Below are 10,314 nucleotides of genomic sequence, written 5' to 3'. Positions count from 1 at the left end.
CACTATAAATCGTGTGTATCATATTTTGTCTCAGGTTCTCTTATCTTTATGTCAATATGGATGCATATCATGACTGATCATATCTTGCATGAATATCTTGTTACATGAATGTTTTAGTGGATGCTCCCTGACATTAAAATTTATTCACATCCCAACATTCACATTCAGTAGAATTTTAAATTAGTCCTATTCACCCCCCCTCTAGGTCACCATCTTGTCAAAGCTGGTAATTTCAATTGGTATCAGAGCGGGTTGCTCTATAAAGGTCTAACCAACCTGAGTGATCCGTGACCTTTCACCATGTCTAGAGCCGATAAATGGTCCTCGGCTCGTCCACCCATGTTCGAAGGCATTAAGTATGCCTTCTGGAAGAATAAAATGATGATATACATCAACTCACTAAGCAGAGATGTGTGGGACATGATTGAGGAAGGTTGGGAACCTCCCGTTGACATCATCGAAGTGAATGGTGTCACTACGTCTGTTCCAAGACCATCAAGGAAATGGACAGAACAGGACAAAATAGATAGTAGCAACAATTACAAGGCTCTAAATGCCATTACGAGTGCCATTTCCGACGATGAATATCAACGGATATGCACGTGTCAGTCGGCTAAGCAAGCATGGAAAATTCTAGAAGCCGCTCACGAAGGCACAAGTATCGTGAAAAAATCCAAACTTCAACTCCTCCGCACCCAATTTGAAAATATCAAAATGGAGGAAAGCGAAACTGTCCAAGAGTTTTACGCACGTCTAAGTGACATCTGCAACTCTATGTTTTATGTAGGTGAAACCGTCCCTCAAGGTAGAATTTGTGCAAAAATCCTAAGATCCCTACCCAAGAGGTTTGCCTCTAAGGTCACCTCAATTGAGGAATACCGAGATGTGGAAGCAATGACCGTTGAGGAACTTATGGGGTCTCTCACTACCTTCGAACTCCATCTCGAGGGGCCTCCCTCAAAAGGGAAGACTCAGGTCCTAAAGACATCCTCCTCAAAGTCTACATCCAAGCGAACATCGCATATCGGATCTCAATCCTCCTCCCATGATCATAAGAAGATATCGATTGAAGAGGAGAAAGAGACTGACTCGGATGAGGAAGACTTAGCCCTGTTAGCCTCAAGATTTCAAAAATTCTTCAAAAGAAGAGGACCAGGTAACACTAGTAGACGTAATCATCCGATAGATAGACATGCGCCTGTTGGAAGAACCATGTCTAAACCAAGGGAAGATACTGAGTGCTATACATGTGGCGGTCGTGGTCACTACTCAAATGTGTGCCCCTCTAAACCCAAATCCAAAGGTCTACCTAGACCTAAGAATAAGGGCACAACAATGGCTGCTAAGGCCACATGGGATGACTCTGAAGAATCTGGAGACGAAGAAGAACTAGGGTCTCTATCAGATAATGAAGATCAAGACACTCTTCGAATCCTTATGGCTTTTACCACTGCCAACATTCCAGATGGGGATGAACTTGAAGGAGGTCTGGACTGTGAAAGTCAGAATCGCTCCATGGTCACTTCTTCCTCTGATGAAGAAGGAGAAGATGAGGACAGTGATGAACTTGAACTCCAATCTGCATTTGACCAACTGTTCGTTAGTCATGTAAAACTGACCAAGAAACATAGTCGAGAAAAACTCCAAAAAGAACAGTGGCATGCCCAATATGAGGAAATGTGCAAGGAAAAACTCTCCTTAGGACTTGAATTAGAAGGTATTAAAACTCAGCTCTCTACAACCTTAGAAAGACAGTCTAGCTTGCTCTCTACATCTGAGACAGTCCTCATTGAGAAAGAGGAGATGGTAAAAAATCTTCAACAACTCAAGAATCTCCTCTCGATGGCCAACTCCACAATAGCTCGTCTAAACTTAGAATTAGCCAATCTCCGTGATGAAAACAAAGTTCTTAAGTTTGACGTCGATAGACTGCAAAAACAAAATGCTAGACTTGAGTATAACTACACTCATGGTAGCTTGGAGTTACAAAAACTTCTAGGAGTGCAAAAATCCTATGGAGATAAAGGAGGAATAGGCTATGACAGTTATACTTCTACATCACCTCCATCTCCTTCTACTCTTGCACATGGAGAGTCATCAAACACTCAGAAAGACTCCAAAAAGATTATCACATGCAACTTCTGTGGTAGAACGGGCCACATGAAATTTGAATGTATCAAATACAAAACTATCTACACCGCAACCTCTCAGACCTCTATTGGAAAATCTTTATCGGTTGAACAGAAGAAGCATGATAAGGGAAAGAATCCGTTGGTGAATAAAGTTGAAAAAACAAAGAAAGAAAAGTCACCAAAATGGAAGGGAACAAAGAATTCATTTTCTCCCAAACAAAACAGCAACATTGGGGAACTCTTCAAACAGATTGCCTATCTAAATCTAAAAGCTAAAGCTCTTGCTGAATCTAGTATGGGTAATCAAAGTGGAAGAAGGTACAAAATGAAAAATCCTTCCTCAAAGTCACCCAAGAAGAGTAGGTCCCCTAAGATAAGCTCACCTAGTAAGGATGTCTCTCATACCAAATACAATCCCCCCAAGACGAATTTACAATGGAAAGTCAAAAATGGGGACAACAAGTGCCTTGTAATTCACACAGCCCTCAAAGCTGGGAATCATTCACGTTGGTATCTTGATAGTGGTTGCTCCCGACACATGACGGGTGACCGAAGTCAATTTAGCCACTTGGTTGATTTTGATGGAGGATCAGTCACTTTTGGTGATGGCAGCACCGCTAGGATAATTGGGCGAGGAACTGTCAGTGGCCATGGATTGCCCACGGTGGAAAATGTATTGTGCGTAGATGGTTTGAAACATAACCTTCTTAGCATATCCCAAATTTGTGACAAGGATCACCGTGTGAGCTTCAATCGTGAAGTGTGCGAGATCTCCACACCGAATGGAGAAATTATCATGAGAGGCCTTCGCACTTCTGATAACTGCTATGTTATCGAGAATTCAAGAGATACCACAGTTAGTAACATGGCTCAAATTGATGAAGTTCAGTTATGGCATCAACGTCTGGGTCACGTTCACTACAAGAACCTGTTTAGACTTGCCTCGAAAGGGTTAGTCAGAGGATTACCCAAATTGGGTAAACAAGCAAGAGATGTCTGTGGGGAATGTCAAATAGGTAAACAAATTCGAAGTACCCATAAAAAGACAACCACTCTCGCAACCTCGAAACCCCTTGCGCTCTTACACATGGACCTTGTAGGTCCCACTAAAGTACAAAGTCTAGGAGGAAAGAGACATTTCTTAGTGATCGTTGATGACTACTCTAGATTCACCTGGGTTGCGTTTCTAAGAGAAAAATCAGATACTTTCAATGAATTCAAAAAGATCATAACGCGTATCCAAATAGAAAAGGAATCTGCTGTTGGTAGAATAAGAAGTGATCATGGTGGTGAGTTTGAGGATAGTAGATTCACACAATTCTGCGATAATCATGGAATACGACATGAATTTTCCGCTCCGAAGACCCCTCAGCAAAATGGAGTTGCCGAGAGAAAGAATCGCGTTCTTCAAGAAATGGCCACAGTCATGCTACACAGTAAACATCTTCCTAAAAGTCTGTGGGCCGAAGCTGTAAACACTGCCTGTCACATCATCAATAGAGTATATCTCAGAGCAGACCTGAATAAAACAGCATATGAACTATGGAACAACAAAACTCCGAGTGTTAAGCACTTTAGGGTATTCGGGAGCAAGTGTTATGTCCTTAGAGATAGGGAACATTTGGGAAAGTTTGATTCAAAAAGCGATCCAGCAATTTTTTTGGGATACTCCTCAAACAGTCGAGCTTTTCGAGTATTCAATCAGAGGACCTCCACACTTCAAGAATCCATAAATGTGGTGATCGATGATCAACTCATTCAGGAGAATGGTCCCTCTGACACTGAAGGTGAGGACGAGGGAGTGTTCCCTCTTACACCTTGCCGGCCCCAACGTCTCTAGTTCCAGAAACACTACCTGTTGTCAAGGGTCATCCCTCCAGCCAGATCCTTGGAGATCCTCACATAGGAGTAAAAACCCGACGGCAACTTGAGGCGTTAAATAGTCATCTTTGCTTCACATCCAAGTTGGAACCCAAAAATGTTGATGAAGCCCTCCATGATGAATACTGGATCCAAGCCATGCAAGACGAACTTCTTCAATTTCATAGGAATCAGGTTTGGCAGCTCGTACCAAGGCCATCTGACAAGAATGTCATTGGGACTAAGTGGATTTATAAGAACAAATCGGATGAACTTGGCAATGTTGTCCGCAATAAAGCTCGTCTGGTTGCACAGGGCTACTCTCAGATTGAGGGGATTGACTTTGATGAAACCTTTGCCCCGGTGGCAAGACTTGAGTCAATTCGGATTTTGATGTCCATTGCATGTGTGTTGAAATTCAAACTATTCCAGATGGACGTTAAGAGTGCGTTTCTCAATGGCTTCTTAGATGAGGAAGTCTATGTTGAACAACCAAAAGGATTTGTTGATCCCAAACATCCTCACCAAGTATTCAGATTGAAAAAGGCTCTCTATGGTCTCAAACAGGCCCCCCGCGCCTGGTATGAAAGACTGACTCAGTTTCTGCTCAGTCATAAATTTGTTAGGGGGAGCGTTGATAAAACGCTGTTTGTTCAAAAAATTGGTGGCGACACTCTCATTGCTCAAATCTATGTAGACGACATTGTGTTCGGATCCACCGCCGAAGGCTTGGCCCAAAAATTTGCTCACCTTATGCAATCCGAATTCGAAATGAGCATGGTTGGTGAACTCAGCTTTTTCCTGGGATTGCAAATTAAACAACTCGAGAATGGCCTGTTCATTTCTCAGACTAAATATGCGCGAGATTTGGTAGATCGATTTGGCTTAAAGTCTGGTAGAACCATCATACTCCTATGAGCACCACTCTTAAACTTTGTAAAGATCCTTCAGGTAAAAGTGTAGATGAGCATCTTTACAGGAGTATGATTGGTAGCCTTCTCTATCTTACAGCCAGTAGGCCCGATATCTCTTACAGTGTGGGCACTTGTGCCCGTTTTCAAGCAGATCCTAAGGAATCTCATCTCCTAGCTGTTAAGAGGATTATCAGATACATCGCCGGTACCACGGAAAATGGCCTCTGGTATCCATTTGATTCCTCGTCCATCATTGCCGGATACACCGATGCTGACTGGGCCGGCAACATGGATGATCGAAAATCCACCAGTGGTGGTTGTTTCTACATCGGGAACTGTTTAGTTGCCTGGCATAGTAAGAAGCAAAGTTCCATATCTCTTTCAACTGCTGAGGCTGAGTACATTGCCGCTGGCAGCTGCTGTGCTCAACTTCTCTGGATGAAGCAGATGCTCGCGGACTATGGGATATCTCAAGATACGATGAGCCTCTTATGCGATAACACCAGTGCCATCAATATCTCGAAGAATCCGGTCCAACACTCTCGCACTAAACATATTGACATTCGGCATCACTTCATTCGTGAACTTGTTGAAGCACACACCATCTGCTTGGAATATATCCCGACTGAAAATCAACTTGCTGATATCTTCACCAAACCCTTCGATTCCTTACGGTTTGATCACCTTCGGAAATCTATTGGGGTCTGCTCATTGTGAGCAGGGCCTATGTGCTCTCGGGATGACAAAATAAAAAAAATAATAAAAAAAAAAAAATTTTAAAAAAAAAAAAAGGTATGAATTCTGGAGAAATTGTCGGTGGCAGAATGAGCCATTTGTCGGTTCCACCGCCAACTTACTCATCGGCAGATATCGGTGGCACCGACTACTTCTGTCGGTTCGACCGACAGAACGCGACTCTTCATTTTTTTTTCAAATTTTTTTTCCTTCTTTACTCCTTTTATTCTCCCTTCGCGCCCTTTCACTTACCTCCCTGTTCCATTGTTCCCTCTCCCTCTTGCTTCGTCTTCTTCCTTCTCTCTCTCTCTCTCTTGTTGCTTGCCACCATGCTGCTTCTCCTAGCCCTGCTGTCCCTGCTCTCCGTTGGGCTCCTCAGTACCCTAATGGCGCGACGTCGCCAAGCGCGACCTCCTCCAGCCCAACGAAATGTTAGAAGCAAGCGTGCTTCAACATCCACTGCCCTGCCATCCTCCTCATCGTCTTCCTCTGCTGCGGCCGACGCCTCAGATGACGCGGATGCTGATCTGCCTCCCCCACAGGGCTCTCGACATCCTCCTTCGTCCGATGTCGGCATTGACGATGACCAACGACAATATATCGAGCGCTTGCAAACTCTTCGCGACCGCCCCATCGTCTGTGAACGTCGCGTGGATCTCACCGTGGTGCACCCCTTTGGCATTTCTGATCTACTACATCAGATGGGGTGGGAGGCCCTTCTGGACCTTGGAGGTGATGTGTTTCCTTCGCGGGTCCGTCGCTTCTATGCCAGTATTGTGGACTCTCGTGACTTTCCTCCATCTCTGGATGTGGTGGCATTCGACACGCCCACTCAGATCAGCACTCACGTTACGGCTGCCACCATTGCCTCCATCTTGGGTATCACTTGCACCTATGTCAGCCATCCAGATCCCATTTCCGACCTAGGGTCTCGCCGGAACGCCTATATGGATGTACTCTGTGGACGTCGGGACATCCAGTGGGTCAAGGACAGTGCAATTCGTGGCACAGATCTTCTACCAAGGTATAGGCTTCTTCACAAACTGTTTACCTCGAATCTCTATCCGCGTGCTGGGAACAAGACCGACGTGGCCATGCACATGGCTGACACTCTATACTGTGTTGCTACTAGTCAACCCATGTGTCTTGCCACCTATCTTCTTCATACGATTGTCGGTTTTGCACGGTCCGGCCGGTCCTCCGGTAACCTTCCTTATGGCCACCTCATTTCCCAATTGGCTGTTTATTGTGGCCTTCCGACGGACACCAGTCCAGTGATTCATGAAGACCGGTTCACGGCTGCAACTCTCTCCAAAATGTGGATTGTCCTTCCAGATGCACCTCCTCCACCTCGCTCTGCCCATCGGACTGCCACTCCACCTCCTCCGGAGACCTCCACTCCACCTCCACCTCCTCCCTCCGATTATGAGTCTCGGTTAGCTGCTTTGGAAGCCGGCCAGCTTCATTTGGTCCAAGGGCAAACTCGTCTGGAGTCGCGCCTCAAGAAGATGAACCGCTATCTCAAGACCCTTGTTCGGGCTTGTGTACCCGGGCACACCACCTCCGATGACAGCTCTAGCAGTGCTTAGCTCCTTTTGTTACATTTCTCTGCTATTTTTGTTGTTTGGTTACATTGGTCAGGCTGTCTGTCATATATCCTGTATTTCTCTATCTTTTGTACCTGCTCAGGTTTCTAATGAATATGTGGTTCTGAATATGCATGTTTGCTTTTTGGCATTTTACTGTTATGCTTCTCTACCACTGTTGTTAGTTCCTTTGACTGTTGGTCTTGGGGTGTTACCCCCCTTTGTCAATCACTGACAAAAAGGGGGAGAAGGAATCCCACCTGTGAACACTTGTTTGAATGCAGGAATATATGATCACTGCAAGGAGTAAGGGGGAGATATCTGCGTGTCTTGTAATTGAAAATGTTTGTGCAATCTCCAAGAGCTCTCTTGTTTTGGAGTAATATATATCCTGTATGCTTCATAGTAATATACTTTGTGTTCAATCCTTTTGGGCTCTTCATGTAAGTGATTATTTTTGTTCAAAGGGTCTCAGTTGGTATTCTAGGATTGGTTTTGTTTTGTAATTGACAAAGGGGGAGATTGTTAGTACCATGTTTTGTCAATTACAAGGATAGTCGTGTGATGTCATGATGTAACTTCTAGAAACATTGTTGTACGCTCATAACTCAACGACAAATTCAAAATATATCAAAACCAATCAAGGTCAAGGGACATCATCTCCCGTGGAGCATCAGAACAGGTATATCTCAAGGGGATCAGAAGCTGTCGGCAGGAGTAAAGGATCCACCGCCAGCCACCGACCGAATATTTCGAGATATCTTCTATCGGTGGCAGAAGCTCGAATCTGTCGGTCCCACCGATATAATATTCATCGGTCCCACCGATGAAGATCTTAACGGTTCCACCGTTAGCCACCGACAAATTAACATGGGATACCTTCTATCGGTGGCAGAAGAACAATCTTGCCGGTCCCACCGACATTTTAGGCATCGGTTCCACCGAATAACACTTTATCGGTCCCACCGTCATCCACCGCTAGAACTAATGAAGGAGCTTTCATTCGGTGGCAGAAACATACTCTTGGCGGTTCCACCGTAAAAGTACTCATCGGTCCCACCGATGAAGCTTGGAGGTTCCACCGTCAGTACTGCCGAAAACGCAAAACGGTAAGATTTTCGATCGTTATGATTGGTCGGTGCCACCGTTGGAATTTAGGTGCCACCGACAGAAAGCCGTTAAGAGCTCTTCCTATAAAAGAAAAGCACTCGGCCTCTTCTTGTGTTGATCAACAACTTCGAAGTTCAGCCCAAGCCAATAAGCATACTTTAAAAGGCTTAACGAAGGAAGAAGAGTCGTGAAGGGTAATCAAAACCATGCATACCAAACCATCACGTCTTAGTTGATCAAGCTCTACTTACTCCATCCTTCGAGAGTTGCAGTCTAACATCGAGCGAGGCAAGAAGCCACTTTTGAAGGGAGTAATGAAGAACCGAAGAACAACACACTCACTTCAATTGTCATAACTGTGAGTTTGATTGTTCGTATCTTAAATTCTGAAAATACACTTGTAATAGTTCACTTGATTTCTTCTTCAAAATCAAGCACTTGATTGAGTTGCAGACTCAAGTTGAGTGACAAAGGTTACTGAGTTTCCTAAGTATAAAACTCAAGGATTTTGAGTGGATGTGGTCCATTCAATTGTAGGGTTGCGGAATTAACCCGAAAAATTCTGTGTGCGGTTTAAGGTGAACCAAAAACCTCAGCATTAGTGAATACCAAGAACCATCAATTTGGGTTCTCTTGGGAGTGGATGTAGGCACGGGTGCTGAACCACTATAAATCGTGTGTATCATATTTTGTCTCAGATTCTCTTATCTTTATGTCAATATGGATGCATATCATGACTGATCATATCTTGCATGAATATCTTGTTACATGAATGTTTTAGTGGATGCTCCCTGACATTAAAATTTATTCACATCCCAACATTCACATTCAGTAGAATTTTAAATTAGTCCTATTCACCCCCCCTCTAGGTCACCATCTTGTCAAAGCTGGTAATTTCAGCGACTCCCAAACCTCAAGGGTCAAAAGTGGGTCCGCACACCCCGCGGATCGAGGGCGCTTTCAGTGGCGACTCCACTGGGGACTATTGAGGATCAAACTTGAAAAACCCCAAGTATGGGAGCGTTGCCAAGATGACCTAGTTTTTTTTTTATTTAGTTGGATTTATTTTATTTATTTTTTCTATTTATTTTTTTTTGTCTTGATTGTAGATGATTTTGGGTATTGCATTTTTTTTTCCAATTAAGGATCACTTTTTGATGACCCTTAAATAATGAAAGATTCAAATTGACATATGAAAATGATGGAATGATGAAGGTTGGGATAGTAATGTTAAAACGTTTTTAAAAAATATTCTAGTGAGAATTAAGTCTGGGAACCTTTAATAAAACGTAGATCTCATCGAGTAGATTAATTTAGAACTTGAGTTCACTCAATTTCATTATCGAAAGCCTTAGATATCATCGATGCAAGTTCAATCTGTAAATCTGGAATTGTTGTTGAATGAAAGTTGGGACAGCAATATTAAAACTTTTTTACAAAACATTCTAGTGAGAATTAAGTCTGGGAACCTCTCAATAAAACGTAGATCTCATCGAGTAGATTAATTTAGAATTTGAGTTCACTCAATTTCATTATCGGAAGCCTTAGATATCATCGATGCAAGTTCAATCTGTAAATCTGGAATTGTTGCTGAATGAAGGTTGGGACAGCAATGTTAAAACGTTTTCACAGAATATTCTAGTGAGAATTAAGTATGGGAACCTCTTAGTAAAACGTAGATCTCATCGAGTAGATTAATTTAGAACCTGAGTTCACTCGATTTCGTTATTAGAAGCCTTTGATATCATCAATGCAAGTTCAATCTGTAAATCTGGAATTTTTTCTGAATGAAGGTTGGGACAGCAACGTTAAAACGTTTTTACAGAACATTCTGTTGAGAATTATGTCTAGGCACCTTTAATAAAATGTAGATCTCATCGAGTAGATTAATTTAAAACTTGAGTTCACTCGATTTCGTTATCGGGAGCCTTAGATATCATCGATGTAAGTTCGGATTGTATTTTCCAAATTCATAGA

The 10,314-nt window shown here is 43.2% G+C and overlaps 1 protein-coding gene and 1 pseudogene across 1 annotated transcript; both read left to right on the top strand.

Annotated features, from left to right (window-relative positions):
• The first annotated feature begins 300 nt into the window (after positions 1 to 300).
• LOC147394592 (uncharacterized) lies at positions 301 to 4,910 on the top strand. The gene is made up of 2 exons (XM_086453316.1): positions 301 to 3,919; positions 3,973 to 4,910. The coding sequence occupies exons 1-2, from the start codon at positions 301 to 303 to the stop codon at positions 4,908 to 4,910; spliced, it is 4,557 nt and encodes a 1,518-aa protein (XP_086309442.1).
• On the top strand, positions 4,907 to 5,623 carry LOC147394591 (secreted RxLR effector protein 161 pseudogene; annotated as a pseudogene).
• The last annotated feature ends 4,691 nt before the right edge of the window (positions 5,624 to 10,314 follow it).

Source organism: Akebia trifoliata, chromosome 9 (genome assembly GCF_017979445.1).
Source record: "Akebia trifoliata isolate Shusen 1 chromosome 9, ASM1797944v1, whole genome shotgun sequence".
Classification (NCBI taxonomy): domain Eukaryota; kingdom Viridiplantae; phylum Streptophyta; class Magnoliopsida; order Ranunculales; family Lardizabalaceae; genus Akebia; species Akebia trifoliata.
This window is presented reverse-complemented; position numbering and strand designations above follow the sequence as displayed.